At 43.0% G+C, this 16,682-nt stretch overlaps 2 protein-coding genes across 4 annotated transcripts in view; both read left to right on the forward strand.

Moving 5' to 3' along the window:
- Positions 1-2,120: 2,120 nt before the first annotated feature.
- Positions 2,121-4,779, forward strand: LOC101465622 (putative transmembrane protein INAFM1). The gene has a single exon (XM_004569632.3). The coding sequence runs from the start codon at positions 2,350-2,352 to the stop codon at positions 2,632-2,634; it is 285 nt and encodes a 94-aa protein (XP_004569689.1). The 5' UTR covers positions 2,121-2,349; the 3' UTR covers positions 2,635-4,779.
- Positions 4,780-15,538: 10,759 nt separating this feature from the next.
- pak4 (p21 protein (Cdc42/Rac)-activated kinase 4) overlaps positions 15,539-16,682 on the forward strand; it is a 46,839-nt gene continuing 45,695 nt past the window's right edge. For 2 of the 3 annotated variants that reach the window (XM_004569634.6, XM_076873440.1), the window contains exon 1: positions 15,542-15,693. The gene's annotated coding sequence lies outside the window, so the exon portion shown is untranslated. Of the gene's footprint in view, positions 15,694-16,682 lie in introns of all 3 variants that reach the window. The other variant, XM_004569633.6, reaches the window with a different exon arrangement.

Here is a 16,682-nt window from a genome sequence, read left to right on the forward strand (position 1 = left end):
ATTGAAGTTTTTGTTCCAGCATTGAATGTCTGTGCGAAATGCAGCCTGTGATCTCTGAAGTTTCCTCATCTTCCTCTTCTCTCCGGTTTGAGCAGGGCGTGGTTGTGTGTGTTAGTCCGGTGTCCATCACAGTCCAGTCCTTTTATCGGCTGTTCAGCTTGCTGCATCCTAGCACGCATGTTTAGGTGAAGCCACTTTGATTGGTTCACCTCCTGAGCCCAGCAGGCAGCTGATATCTAATCAAGTTTTACTGTCCAGCGTTCTCGGTCTTCGCCCACCTGCTGATTCTCCTCCAGCAGCCTGTGCAGCAGGGGCGTCTCCGGGCAGGTTTTCTCCTTCTCCAGGACGACCGACAGGAAATCAGAATGATCAGAGATGCTGTAGGGAACTAATGGAGAGTAAGCTGCATGTACCTCAGCTCAGGATCTGCTTTGGCAGAGGAGGTGATTGCCTCTTCCATCCAAAATCTGAGTGTGACTCTGAGGGCAAGTTTCACCTCATTTCTCTGACCCCAAGTTCATCAAGTTTCTCTGAAAACACAAATGTAGAAGGCATACAAAGAGATGTAGCTTCTGTTTTTTTTTATGTTATGAAAGACCTCGATGAGAAATGTCCACGTCAGAGAGGGAAGGAGCATCTAGACGCTTGTACAGCTTTTAAAAAATATATTCAATGAAATGAAAAGCAAACTTTTGCTTTATCTGTTTGTGTTTTATTCATTCAGCCAATAAATGTTTTCTCTCTCTCTCTCTCTGAAGTCTAACGTGTTTGTTCTCCACGTGAGGAAATGATTTAAAATGCTGGTAATATTTCCTACATAACAGAATCTGGATCACCGACACCGTCTCTGCTCCGTTTGTCCGCCACCAAGACGCGTGAATTCAGGTCCTGCTCGCAGACACAGTCCCGGACTGAGAAGCCGATCTGCGTCTGCACACACGAGCATCGCAGCTCCTGTTTGAACATTGTGACCTTGCTCGCTGCAGGACAGGAAGACAAACGGTTCCTCCTCATCCTCAGTTAACACTACATAACGGGGGCTAGTAATCCCCCCTCCTTCCGCTGCCTGTGACTCATCTGTGCAGAGAGGGTTTATTTATTTATTTTTATTTTATTTTGAGGTTTCTGATGTCTCGGTGGTTTTTTTTTTTACAGTCTCTGTACAGATTTGTTTTGGCTGGAGGAGAAAATCTGAGGCGGTGATGATTTGTGGATGGAGATGGCTCTGCGCCTTCTGCTGCGGGACGTTTCTCCCAAACTATGACCCAATCGTCAGGTGTTGCGTACTTTGAGCTCCTCCTCGTCCACAGTTTCGTAAAGACTGTCAGGAAAAACTCGGAAGGCCGCCGGAAACGTGGCAAAAATTCCTTCACAATAAGAGGATTTCTGTTTTCTTTTGGCCTTGAGAGTAACTGACGACAAAAGAGCATCTCAACATCTCGACTTCGAATGATTGTGATGGGTCAACACTGAAGGACGCAGAGATAAGACACCAGAGTTAGGTTAGGGTACCAAAGCTTACAAATAACTCAGCCAGTAGTTTGGCTGTACTGGAGCAGTCCGTGCGCAAGTGTGCCATGAATGAAGTCCCGTGTTAACTGGTGTGTTAGCTTCAGGTTGTTTATCTATTTACTTAGTTTTTCAGACTTTGTTTCCATTTTAGAGCCGCTTCCTTTAATCCGTCACATTTATCATTTTGCTCTTCAAATCCGAGAGAAATTATTCCCACTTTTCCAAACTCAACATTTTTACTTCCCCAAAATTTGATTATGTAGATCTGGAAACGCTACGTCCAGATTCAGCTGAACAGAATCTACTTTTGGGGATTTACTTACCTGGATGATTGAGCATGCATCAAGACTTTGTTTGGATATTTAATGTTCATTATTTTCTTCTCTGTTTTTGCCTGGGAGAAAAATATCTTTCAGTCGTTTTAAATTCAGCATGTAACTTTCTTCTAATTATTTTAGTTAGCAAAAATGTTTTTTCACATCTAGTTTTATTTTTAGTTCACTATAATAACCTTGATTCTCGAGCTATGTACGTTTATCACTCGTTTTACTTTGAAAAGACACGCCGGAAATGACTTCTTTAATTCAGAGCAGCTTACTAGCGGTCCCATCCAGCTGATAGCGGAGCAAACCTTCCTGAGTTCAGTTTGCCCTGTGCGCACGGAGAGCTCAGGGAGCTCCAGCATCCCGCGGAGACGCACCAGAGAACCTGAAGCGTCTGCGTCCTGATCCGGGCCCGGAGGAGCGCAGCGGGGCGGCAGCGTCTGCAGACTCCGATGAACGCACAACAGTCAGTTGGGGAGCAAGCTTTGAGTAAGACTTCAGCGCTGATACCGAGATGAAGGCGGCCAGCAGACAGGGCAACATGACCGTGGAGAAGCTGAACGGGGACATGAACCGGAGGCCGAGCTACCCCGGAGAGCTTCGGGCCAAACACGCTAACATGTCAACTAAGATCTGGGTGAAAGTGGCGATGGCGATCGCCTATTTCCTCTGCGTGTCCGTGGCCGCGTTCATCCTGGTCATTTACTACGTGTTCTTCTGGACGCCGGGCAAAGCGGACAACATCACCGCGACACCGAACCAGAACCCGAACCAGAACGTGTGCCTGGCGAAGCCTTGATGACTTTTACAGCACGCACGCACGCATTAAATAAGTGACTGCACACACCTGACACAACGCTGCGGCGGCGGATGGATGGATGGATGGATGAGAGATGACGGCACACAGACAGACATGACTGCATCCAGAGTTTGGGATGCTGACTGAGGACCTGAGGGAGGACAGAGGGGGGGCAGGTGCTGCCGGGATGCATCAGTGTTCCGCATGCAGGTGGAGAGGAGGAGGAGGAGGGGGTTTTTCTTTCCAGCTTCACCCCAACACCCAGTCCTGAGGGGGTTTATGGTTTTTTGTTTTTCATTTCACTGAACTCGTCTGTCCAATGAGAGAAAGCCTTAGGAACACACACCTGGCATCTTTTAGGGCTGCTTCCCTCTGATTTGTGGCTGTGTGCCTGTAAATGTTGGTTATTCTGAGAGTCATGCTTACATCCTTTAAATCATGGATGGATTAGGTGAAGCAGGACTCCTGGGTGCAGACATGTAAAAGGTCCCGCACTCCTCTGGGACTCCCCGTGAGGTGTCGCAGGTAAACGAGTGCTGCAGTTAAATTTCAGTAATCACTTCTCAGGCTGAGTCCTGACCACTGAGAGCAGATATCACACTACAAAATGACAGATTGAAGAAGGTCCTGCATCTGAATGCCGCATCCTCAGCAGAGGTCACATTATTTCTTTATCGAACGCTGTCTGCTGAAGCTTTTAATGTTCCAGGACCTGGTGATTTTTCTCTCTTATGTGACTCTTCATTGAATGTGTTTGAGTTTTAGGTGGATGACGGGAAAAACCCTCTGGGTTCTGAGAGCATACAGTATGTTGCATGCTTTCATTTCTTCCATCATATTCTAAGCAAAACAAATAACAGAAAAATTAAGTCTCTAGATCACTCGTTATGATGTGCAGCTAACCAGAAACAGGGATTCTTTTTCTGCTGCTCCTTCTATAAGTGAGATCACAGATGCTACTTCTTTAGATTACCCACCATACATTCAGACCATTCAGTCTGAGATTTCGGTGTCTTTTTCACACTTGTCCTAGCCTCTTAGTGTAAATCTAACCAATGTCTGTGCCCAGTTGGTCGCTCATTAGTCCATCCGTGCTTTAACTCTTTCACGTTCCTGTGAAAATTGGACCTCTCCTGCTCACTTCCAGCTCTGTATTTTACACTCTGGCAACCTGCTAGAGTAGCTTTGCATGATCAGCAGTTCAAAATAATCTTTATTTTTCCCACATGGCCTTGTTGAAGCCCCTCAGCTCATCAATTCTCTTCTAATTGGCTGCCCAATGCAAACAGCAGGTGGATGGGACCTGTACCTGAGAGCTCTCTCTCGCTCTCTATGACATCACAAAGAGCTGAGGGGGAAAAAACCGCCTGAACATGCACTGACCTCCTTATTTGAAACTTTGTCCGTGTTAAATATGAGCATCCAGCACTGGAACAGGAGATATATGCCAAAAAACCAGGAAAACCATAAGAGGTCCCCTTTGAAAATTCACTTTATACACCAATGCTCCACCTTATGGAAGCTTAGAAACCATGAGTGTGCCCTGATCCTTTAAACATCCTGGAGAACATCCCAGCAGACCCCTCAACCCCCGAAGCTGATCCCCGAGAAACCTCATTAGAAAACCCCACCAAAGAACTCTTAAACCCCCCACAAGAGTGCTTGAGCCCTAAACCCCAGCCTACAAACCCCTTCAGGAACCCCTGCAACTCCTCAAGGACCCTGCTCTGCACTAATGGAGACTTCTTTTTTTTCATGCCTATAGAGGACTTTCTGGTTTTTCTCTTTTTTCACAGCAGAATGCTGTTTTTATTCAGGTATCTAGAGGAACTTAAAGCGATACTGTACTGTAGCAGAAGTAGCCTAAATTGTGATCTTCGGTAGCTCGTAGCCGTACGAAATGCAAGGTGATCACTCTCAGTAGTTGCAGCAGTTTTACCTTTTTAGAGCCATCTTTGTTGTCTTGCACAGAATGACCGTTAATTCTCAATGCAGTGTCACGTTTGTACCTCTTCTTCTCGATGACACATTTTGTTCACCTCACTTCCTTCTTCAGAATTTAGGCTAAATCTACTAGACTGTTTTATTAACAATGTAGCCTTGAGAATTTATTGTTATGATATGATAAACTATGCATTTATTCCAGTGTGGGTGTGTTGTCTTTCTGTCAGCAGTTGAGCAAAAACAGGCGACGGGGCGGGCAGCTTGGTGTCGTCCTGTGCTGAAATAACGCAGGGACATTTTACTGAAAAGGCCAAGCTGACGTCAGGGGAGTGCTGGCCTGCATCTGAAACAACACAGCCTCCACTTTCACTATAAATCAGAGCCGTTAGATACTCCAGATTACCTGGAAATAACACTTGTGTGAGGACATCCGGCCTCTTCAGTGTGAAAGCTGCTTGGCCCTCTCCTCACTGACCTTTCTCATGTTTATCTAAGTAGCGTGCTTTGGTAACAGAAGACTGTCGGTGGATGCTTCTCTGATGATTAAAAAGGTTGTCACAGAACAGGAGCAGGATGCAGTGGCACGTCCTGTTTAATGTGCATCGTTTTTTTCTTTTTGGATAAACAGCATGTAGAGATCAGTAGGAGTAGGCCGTGCCGACATCAACCTGTGCTTTAACCTGTCAGACTTATAGACTGTATGTAAAAGTTGGATATAAACCACCGTGAGGTCATCCACCGATTTAGGATTCCATGTTTGGAAACCTAAAAATGTTATTTTTTCCTAACCATGTGCAGAAACAGAGATACCTGCTGATTATTTCTAAGCAACAGACTAAAATTAACTATTGACGTTCACTCACTTAAAGTGCAGCCCAAACTTCTTGCCTGGGCTGATTCACAGTCGACCATATACTTAGTCATATATTTGCATTAAAAATGCTCCATTAGGCATCAGCAGCACAAACACGGTGACGAAGTCCAGTTCAGTGACTGAGTGATTTAGTGAATGTGAGGCCCAACAGGACAGAGCAACTACAGCTCCCTGTTAATCAAAGTGGCCACACCCCTAATTTTAACCCTTAACAGTGTCCAGATAGAGGAGTTATAGAGTAATTCACCCACTGTACAGATGTTATGAGAGGCCAAAACTATTTGAACCAGACTATATGTATAATTGTTACCACTTTAAAGCCCGCCTCAAGTGGCCGTTAGAGGAACTGCATTTTTTTGCACCTCCGTGTTTTGCATTTTTATTATTTTTATTATATTCCCAGAGTTTGCAGAGTTGAAATGACTGCGTACCTTTCAGTTGGATGCTTTGCGGCGCAGGTGGCTCTTATTAATGCTGGAAATGTTCCCTCAGCGTTCTCTCCCACTATAACAGCTAGTAGAGTAGTAACAGCCAAAAAGATCACAGGTTGGATTTTCTATGGAAAACGAACTGTCCAGGAGTTAATGTACAGTAAGTGGACAGATTTTTCTGCCTAATAATGCCAAAATAATATTATTTATCACAGCTTTTCAAATAAAAATGGTTAAAATCGATATGGAGGAAAGCAGGAAGAGCACAGAGGAGATTTGTGGAAGCAGAGGATTGGCGTGACAGATGCTAAGAATAGATGTGGTGACCTCTAGAGCGAGCAGCCAGAAGGACAAGAAGAACTACCGAGCTATTATGCTGTGCTGTTTGAGATCACAGTGACTTCCAGCCATGATGCACCATTATGCACGCACATTAAAGAGAGATGGTTGCCATTCTAAAACATTAACATCTTTCTGCAGCTATTACCGTAAAATGTTAGTTATGACAGTTGTAAATCACATTTTACTGCAAAGCTGTAGAGAAACGGTGGCAAAGTTTTTAATGCTGAGGCAGCAGGATCAGTCAGGGTCGCAGCTCCTTTCCCTCCTCCTGTCACGTGCCCCTGAGAAACGGGACTGAACTGCAGGCTGCTGCTGCAGTGTGACTGCACAATGGGCTGCGCTTAAACACTAAAACTTTACTGAGCACCTAGCAGAGCCATCCTCTGAAACCATCAACCCCCTAAATAAAAGTAAAACTGCAATTAATGGGAGTCGCAGAGCTAGACTTTTTTTTTTTCTTTCGGGAAAATAATAAGCTCTGCTGTGTGGTGCAGACCGTTAGAGTTAGTTCTGGAGTCTTTTTCCAGTGTGATGAGCATCAGCAAACCTCTTTCTAACAAAAGCCTTTATTGGCTGATCAATAGTCCAAATAAACAAAATCACACGGTAGCACAAAGAATCCGATGGAAACGCATATAATTCAGACAGGGATAAAGGCCAGTTGAAGGCAATCAGGGAACAGAAGAAGCACAAAGACAGGAATTAAAAACACAACACAGCAGAAAACCAACCTAAAATAACCTCAAGACAAATAACTGACAGCATGATAACAGAGACAGGAGAGGCACTGAAACGCTGACAGACTGGGACACAGTGGGCAAACTGGGGACTGCAGGACAAACCGAAAATATCAACAAAGTCAAAGCAGGAAATAAAAATCAATTAAGCGTGAAACCTGCACAGCTGTCATGGTGAACACATTCAGAGGACGTTTTTTTTTCTTTTTTCCTGCAACTGTGTGTCAATAAAAGCTAAAGTGTGACATTTTTCTGATGCTGCAAAGCATCCTTTTATATTTACGGTCTCACGCTGAATTATAATCAGCTGAAACACAGGATGGGCTCTCAGAACTAAAAAATGTCAGCGTGCGCTTCATCCCACCCATACAGCTCTTGTTAACCCGCGTTTTCCCCTGGATTAGGAATAAAAGAGAAACACATGAGGCCAATAAGCAGCTGTGCTCGAGCCAGCTCGCTCTCATCACCGTTTACGCACACACAAAATCTCATCAGAGTGGGCTCCAGGGAGTTTCCTCTATCTATTATTTGTAGCGGCTCAGGGCAGAGCGTGTGACAGTGCGCGGGTCGCCGTGCCTCCCTCGATCAATAATTAAATTAACAGCTGAGGTTGTCAGCGCTTGTTCCTTCTCACAAGCTGCAGACGAGCCTCGCATGACTCAGCAGAGCTCGCCATCCTGTCCGAACCGCAGCAGCAACAAGCAGCAAAGGCCGTGCTGCATGCAGCCTGAGCCAGCTGTTCGCACATCTGCATCAGCCTCTGGGTTCAGTGATTCCTCCCTTTCTCCTGTCGTCTTTGCTCTCCATGCTCCCGAAACAGCAGCCCACATGGAAAAATGTAAGAGTCGACATTCATCATTCATTTATGGCAGTTTTAATCCGCAGGAACTGTGCACTTCATAATATTCTCCAAAATAGACTCAAAGCAGTTGGCTGATCGGTTTCTGTCATCGTTCTTAAACTTTCTAAGTGCAGAAAAGGCCGTTTTAGGAAGTGAAACATGAGATAACAGAATAGTTTTCATCATTACACTGATAAACACATAGGTCAGCTATTTCACTTCAACAGTATTTCACAGGATACAGCAAACATCACACTCTTTTCATGTTATTTCTAAATCCGGAGCTTCTAACTACACTTTATTACCAAAAGTATTCACTCATCCATCCAAACCACTGACTTCAGGTGTTCCAACCACTCCCAGGGCCACAAGTGTATAAAATCAAGCACCGAGGCATGCAGACTGCTTCTACAAACATTTGAATGAGTTGCTCTCAGGAGCTCGGCGAATTCCACCGTGTGACTGTGAGAAGATCCCACTTGTGGAACAAGTTCAGTCGTGAACTTTCCTCGCTACTAAATATTCCACAGTCAGCTGTTAGTGGTATGAATGCCGACGCTTCACTGGCTGATGAGCTGAACACGTTTTATGCTCGCTGCGCACATGGAGTGCACCAGTGAAGACAATGCCGTCATCATCACAGAGCATGCCGTGAGGAACACCTTCAGGAGGGTGAACACCAGGAGGGCAGCAGGACCAGATGCAATCCCTGGCCGGGTTCTGAGAGCCTGCGCTGACCAGCTAGCACCGGTGTTCACAGAGATCTTCAACCTCTCCCTGTACCAAGCAGTGGTTCCCACGTGCTTCAAAGAGTCCATCATTGTCCCTGTCCCAATGCCACAATGATTACCGCCCAGTAGCACTGATTTCAATTGTGATGAAGTGTTTTGAAAGACTGATGAAAGATCACATTACTTCTTCACTTCCTGCCACCATCGACTCACTTCAGTTTGCTTACCGGACTAATCGTTCCAGAGACGACGCCATAGCTCACCTGCTCCACACATCCCTGAGTCACCTGGACACTGGCAGAGGGAATTATGTTAGGATTATGTTTGTGGACGTTCAGCGTTCAGCACAATAATTCAATCTAAGCTTTTCACGAAGTTGACGGATCTAGGACTCAGCTCATCACTGTGTCAGTGGATCCTCAACTTCCTCACAGATAGACCTCAATCAGTGAGGGTAGGAAAACAAGTCTCCCCCTCCATCTCACTCAGCACTGGAGTGCCTCAGGGCTGTGTTTTAAGCCCCCTGCTGTACTCACTGTACACTTATGACTGTGTAGCCACATCAGACATCACCTCCATTGTCAAGTTTGCTGACGACACTGCTGTTGTGGGCCTGATCTCCGACAACATCGAGACGGCCTACCTGGAGGAGATTAGGAACCTGGAGACCTGGTGCCAGGAGAATAACCTCCTCCTAAACATCAGCAACACTAAGGAGCTGATCGTGGACTTCACTACAAAGCAGGTGAGGAATTACAAGCCCCTCATCATCAGTGGCACGCCAGTGGAGAGAGTGGACAGTTTCCGATACCTGGGTGTCCACATCGCTCAGGACCTGTCATGGTCCTGTCACATCAACACCCTGGTTAAGAAAGCCCGTCAGCGTCTCTTCTTCCTCAGAAGACTTAGAGACTTCCATCTGCCACTGAGGGTGCTAAAGAACTTGGTGCAAGTCCAAAGCTAGGAAGATTATGATGGACCTCTCCCATCCCAACAATGGACTCTTCTGACTGTTGAGGTCTGGGAAGCACTTCTGCTCCCTTAAGACCAAAACAGAGAGAATGAGGAGGAGCTTCTTCCCCCAGGCTATTCGGGCCCTGAACCAGGTGTAGGACTGGACTCTCCCACACACATCACATCACCACACGCACTCTGGTTTTTCTTCTTGCACACTTCCTATAATATATAATTTCTTTTGACTAATAACATCTTGCATAAACTGTTATTTGCACATTTTTATTGTAAATTTCTAAGTTGAAGCTGTAAATTTTTGTAGTAACCTGTAAATTTTTTCTGTAAATCTTACTGTAAACCTACTGTCATTTAATGGTCACAGCTACAAGCGTTTCACCTCATGTCATACTGTGTATGGTTGTGTGTGTGACAAATACAATTTGAGTTATTATAATACATTGGAAGCAACTGGGAATGACAGCAGCTCAGCCATGAAGTGGGAGGCCACAGAAAATTACAGAGTGGGGTCAGTGGATGCTGGGAGCGCATGGTCCGCAGAGGTCGCCGACTTTCTACAGAGTCAGTTGCTAACAAACTCCAAACTTCATGTGGCTTCAGATCAGCTCAAGAACAGTACATAGTCATGTGATGAGCAGCTGCATCCAAGCCTTACATCATATGTTGACTGCCACTGGACTCTAGAGCAGTAGAGACGGATTATGGTGTGGAGTCGTTTCTCAGGAGTTGGTTCCATACAACTTCATGCTCCCAGCTTTGTGGCAACAGACTGTGCACCAGTGCACCAAGCAAGGTCCATAAAGACATAGACAAGCGAGTTTGGTGTGGAAGAACTTGCCTGCAAAGTCCGGATCTCAACCTGATAGAAGGCTTTTGGATGAATTAGGGTGAATACTGACAGCCAGGCCTTCTCCTCCAGCATCAGTGTCATAAATACGCTTCTGGAAGAATGGTCAGAATTCCCATAAACACTTCTCAACCTTGTGGAAAGACTTCCCAGAAGTGTTAAAGTTGTTATAGCTGTAAATGGTATGCTGATATCATATGAAACCCTGTGGATTAATAATGGGATGTCACTGAAGCTCATATGCGTGTGTAGGCAAAACATTTAACAAATGCATCCTTCACAGTTTCAGTTGTGTTTCTTAATTGTGCTTCACTGGGGCATACTTTCTATTTATTTAAATATTTAGCAATATCACCTCAAAATATTTCATTAGTGTCAGAAATAAAATTTTCTGCTCTTTGTTTTGATATATATGCTGTGGGTACAGTATTGTGTTCATTCATCATTTCTTTATATTTTGCCTCCAAGTAGCCAGACTTTCTTGAGGAACAGATCTCCAGGCCAACAACAACAACAACAAAAAACAACAACAACAACAACAACAACAACAACAACAACAACAACAACAACACCAACAACAACAACAACATTTGAAAAGGTCTGAAGATGCTTTTTGAACTCAATACAAGGTTTGGAGTTTAAAGAAATATTTCAGGAGCATTCTGAATGTTTTATCTTTTGCAGTATTTATTTTGGATGTATGTGGATTAGCATTTTTTTGCCGAGTTTTTGTTCCTTGTTTGCTTTTAGTGCGTGTTTCATGCTATATTTTTCTTTTGATTGTTTCTTTTCTTACCTTGAAAAATCTTTTGAGCTTTTACACCATGACTATTTCTGTTTTACTGCACAGGCATTTTTCACAGTACAAATGACAACAATAAATGTCTGACTTTATGGTTTTGCATTTACAGTCTACAGGCAGCAAAACCTGGAATTTGTGACGTCTTATGAAACAGGCCAGACTACATTTTACATTTCACCTTTGTCCAATATATATTTGACCCCCTGTTAAAGTAATTAGATGCCCAGTGAACACTGGAAGGATTGATGATGAAGTCCTGCTTTGTACCATCCATTCAGGGCTTTCATTACCTCATAAGAGGATGTAAACCAGCGAGGCGGCTCAACAAACTGCTGACCTGTGGATTCATTTAAGAAAGCTGTTTGAGCAGCTTCACATTTTAATCACAGAGTCCAACCTGTAGTCCCTCAGATGTTGGTGCCTTTACTTTCCTCCACACTTCTTTAATGCAGTGAAACATGAGAAAACCATCTGTTCTCAGTTTATAAAACACAGCTGAGATCTGGTTAACTATATCTTTTCCCTAAGAGTTAGAAACCACAATGAGAGGAAAAGCAGGAATTTTAAAGGACAAATGTGATTTCGCTGTATAAAGGAAATTAGTAAATATAGATTTATCTATACATGCAGAAACAAAGCTGGAAAAGAGGAGCATGCTCAGCAAACACACACGTTTCCCAGGACAAACAAAGCCTGTAAATAAGCTGGAGAGACACCAGAAAATGAGCAAAGTATTGATCCAAATCTGCAATGGGACACAAAAAAAGCTGCTACTTAAAATGTAACAAATTTGCTTCCACTGCAGAAATAAATGATCAAACTCTCGCTGAAAGAAACCTCTAGTTATATAAATTTCTGCTAAGGCTGCAAGTGAAGTTATAATCAGCTGATTGTCATTAGAGGTTAGCAGGTTAAGAGATTAATGTAGGTTTTTCCTCAACATATTAATACAGTAAGCAAGACTATCTAAATGGGAAGATGTTTCCACCGAGAGAAACTCTCAAAGGTGACCTTTCCTGCTCATTTCCAGCTCCGTGTGTTTAGGTTTCAGGGACATTTAATATGATCACCAACTACTGTAACAGTAAATATATGACAGAAAATAAGGGTGACGTGATAGTTTCATCTCCAGACAATGAAACCGGGAACAGAAGAGGTGTATGCACTTAGTATTGGCAGAAGAAATCTGGTAAATGCATCATATGAAAATTTGCTGTTCAATAATAAAACATTCACAGAAACGTACGTCTTTGAGAGTAAAATAAAACTTCACAGTTTAGTTCACAAATTTCATTATTATTTTTATCATTTCTGAAACTAATAATGACATGACTCTATTAGTGTGTGGGGAACAAAAAGAAAACTGTTCCCTCTCTCATCAGGCCTTTTTGAAAGCCCCTCCCCATGATGAGGACGCCACAGAGCAAAGCTTGACAGAGCAGTGTGTGCATTTGATCACTAGGGGTCAGTGTTGTGCAGATGAAACTGCAAAGAGACTGAGGTAATATCCTGGCTTTTACAGTGATGAGGGGAATGTGGTTAATGACGTAATGGTGTCGTTTACTTGTTTTTAAACAAGATTACAAATGTTTTTAAAAGTTGCAATTAATTCTCAATGTTAAGTAAAAATTTACATAATTATAGATTTACATTTTTCTTTAGTAGCTAAAGTTGAAAAGTGATACTGCAGAAAAATATGTTCATCCATCCATTCATTCATTCATTCATTCATTCATTCATTCTAATCCAGATCAGCCTGATGCTGGAGCCTGTCACAGGGTGAGAGGCGGAGTACACCCTGGACAGCTGGCCAGTCTATCACAGGACTATTATACATTATTTAATCATTTTTATTGAATTCTGCTTCACTGATGTTGCTGGTTGAGGTCAAGCTATCATAATGTAATTTACCCTGTTGTGTAGTTTAATCTGTAGCAGCACAGGAAATTCTGATGAGATCATCATATACATGGAAACTAATAACTTGCTGCTGAACCATGAGTTTACATGGTTCATGGAATATTTCACTCTTATCATATCAACTAAATAGACATGATTTTACGTGGAATCAAATATGATCAATCAGTATATACTAGAAAAGATCTGTAATTGACAGTATGTTGCATTTACATTTTCTGAAGTAAAACCATTAACTTTATGTTTGTATAGTCAAAAATGTTAGATTTTTTTTATATATATAAACCCAGTTACTAGTTTAACAAACTGGTTTATTTGCGTAGTAAATCATTTTTTCACATTATGAATGGACTGAAAATACAAAATATTGCATAAATTACAAAGTAAAATTCAACAGTACTTTTCTCTTATTTTAATTGGATTAATTAGTTGGACAGTATTTGAACTTATTATTGGGTAACATTGTTGTTTATACAGATTTAAACATCTTTATTAAATATAAAAAGAAATCTGTAAAAACAGACATTTTTCATGTAACTTAAAAATATCTGTATTTTAATTTACATGATTTTATTTTTTTTAAATACAACAAAAAATTGATTATTATTGTACATTTCGGGGGATTAATTATTCTTTGATTAATACAAAGAGCTTTTTTTGTATCACAGATGTGATATAGAAGCTTAATTTGTTTTTTAAAAGTCTCTGTCTTCAGATGGCAACATAGCAAAATCAGGGCTTTCAGTGGCAGATTAATGAATATGGTTGTTTATACAGTTCTAATTCATCTTAATGCCAAACAGAGACACTTTCTCTGGGTCGTTCTCGCTGCACTGCAGTGCTGCTTGGCATCACTGGGGTGTTTTTTTCTGGACGGTAAGCATACTGTTGCAGTCCCCTTTAACAAACTCGTGAGCAGCTCTGAACCAGCTGTGATGGAAATGGTGAATTCACAGATCCCCAGAGTATGCAGATGTGTTATTCTGGGATAAGGTGAGGATGTTCTGTTTCAGACACAGCTTGTCTGGGCTGTTCTCACTGCAATGCGGTGCTGAAGCTCAGCAGAGAAAAACAGTTCTTCTTTGTGAATGTTTAGCAAACATTTGCTTTAGCTGCTCTAAATTACCCTGAACTATCCCTCTGTTGCCCTGAAGCTTCTTATGAATGATCACCTCCACCTGCAGACTGTCACATATCTGCACTCCTCACTGTGCAGCTAGCTCTCTCCTATCTCTCCGCCCACCTTCCTCGCTTTCCTCATCTCCTACAGCAGCAACAGCAGCAACAGCTGCAACGCGATGACTTGTCCCTGAACTTATACTGAGGAATGATGTTGCTCCAACTTTGCCTGGCACAGAAAGTCAAATTGCATCCAAGTATCTGTTCTCAAGGCTGTAGTCCCACCTATCCATCACCACCTCTGCATCACACAGGGCCCAATAGGAGCCTGGCGCTGTATCAGCAAGTTTTGTTCCCGTCTCTCCTGGTGAATCATCAACCAACCCCATTTGCCACAGTTTTATTTACTAAAGTTAAGATAAAACCTACCACATGAGCTCATAGTGAGGTTGTTTGTCCCTGTTATTGATTGAATTGTCTCTGTTTTATCAGAATTTACTGCATATTCTACATATTAATGCATGTACGTATGTGTGCCTGCATTGCTTGGACATGGTAGATTAAAAAAACAAAACAAAACAAAACTAGCCACCCCCCAAAAATATATTTGACAACAGCATGGTAAAACTGGAATTTCTGTTTTTGGTGTGGGACCCCAGTATTTTTAGTGGCCCTCTATGAAAAAATTCTGGAGGTGCCTCTGCATGAGACTCCATCAGTCCCGCAAATATGACGATTGGCTACATTTGTAAAACAGACTGTTTTGTACCACTGTGTTTAGTCACTGTAACATTAAAACACACTCTACTGCCATGAGATCAATACATTTCTTCTAAAAATTGTATTTTTTTGTTTGTTTCTCTTGTTGTAACCTTACATTAACTCTCAAGATATAAACTTAGACAATTCTCTTATGGAAAGCATCTTGAAGTGGTTAGCAAAGGGGTTTACTGAAAGGTTCAAATTCCCAGGTTGGCTGAGACCTTTCTGGAGGTTTGGAGTTTAGATGTTCTCCCTGTGCCCTCGTGGGATCTCTTCTGATACTCCAGCTTCCTCAAACAGTCCAAAGACATGCATGTTAGGTTAGCTGGTGATTTTAAAGCAGCTGGATGTAAGGTATATGGAGAGTGCAGAGCAAATCTTTGTCATGCCAAGAAGAAGCCATATGTGAACATATCATTGTGTTACAGCAGCGGGATAAAGAATAAAAATAGTGCAGTCTACCGGTGGGCGGTAATGTTTACCAACCACAAAGAAGAAAAAAAAAAGCCGAAGAAGAGTCGTCTCCCGGTAGCCCGTCGCTAACTCGGTTTCCATGGAGATTGGTTTCAGTTTCCCGGATGTTCCAGTTTCCTCTGTTCAACATGGCGTCGGGAAAGTAAGACTTCGGCTAATATCACACAGTTTGCCCTGAAGTTAGTCCGCTCCCGCCCTTCTGATTTTTGGAGAGTTTCCAAGTACGTCGCGGGGTCGGCAGAAAAAGTTTTCCTGGGACATCCCTGGTGAGTATCCCCGCGTGGCTCTGACTTCGGTTACCGGACCGTGCTGTGGGTTAGCTTGTGGCGCGTCTCCGCTCCCCGCTGAGCCGCTAACGGAGGCTAGCGTTAGCTGCGCTCTGGTCGGTTCGGCCAGTCCGGGTGTGAGGATACCGGAGCAGCCTCCTTGAGTCTGCTCTCCTTGTGTTTGTGTGTTAGCTGATGAATCACTCAAAGCGTAGACTAAAGCGAATCGTGTCTGAGCTGTGGAAAAAAAATCTGAGGGCCACTTGTGAAAGTTGTTAAACAATTAAAATGTGAAGCTAACTTTAGGTTCAAACTGTCTTTCTTTGCTAAGATCTCATAAGCTCACAGGATGGCTCATTTGCACACCCAGGAGACAAACGGGTTCTGGTAACTCTGAGTCTGCTAGTCTGCTTTCCGATAAGTTCAGCTGGTTCCTGATAATCAGGATCACGGTGAACTTCCGTTTTCACCTGTGAAGGAGGACTGAGTTGTTTGTGTGGGCAGGCTAAAGCAGGAAAATAGGATATTAAGCTGCTCCCTCTCTCTCTCTCGTGCATGAATGAATTCTCCTTTTTAGTCTCTTTTTCCCCTCCCGCTTCTTTTCCTCTTGGCTGGCGGATGTCATGTTATGGATTGCATTTGTGTTGTGCTTCATGAGTGTGCAGTAAGAGGAAAGGGGGGTTTGTGTTTGTAAGGTCGTGCGGTTGGTGCTGGGCACACCATACATTCCTGGGATGCCAGAGAAGCTGTATGAAAGGGTCATTCCTCTCTCTCACATATGCACCATTCCCAAACAGCAGCGGGAGCATCTACATCATATATGGCAAAATATTCATCAGGAATATTCACGTGTTAAGTTGCGAGATGGGATGCAGCTGCAAGACAGCTGATATCCATCTACTAGTAAGTGAGATAAACAGTTAAGTTTATCTGCTGGAGAGTTCAAAGGCAGTGTAATGAAAAGGTGAAAGTCTTTTAAAAAGATGTTA

The sequence above is a fragment of the Maylandia zebra genome, linkage group LG14 (genome assembly GCF_041146795.1).
Source record: "Maylandia zebra isolate NMK-2024a linkage group LG14, Mzebra_GT3a, whole genome shotgun sequence".
Classification (NCBI taxonomy): domain Eukaryota; kingdom Metazoa; phylum Chordata; class Actinopteri; order Cichliformes; family Cichlidae; genus Maylandia; species Maylandia zebra.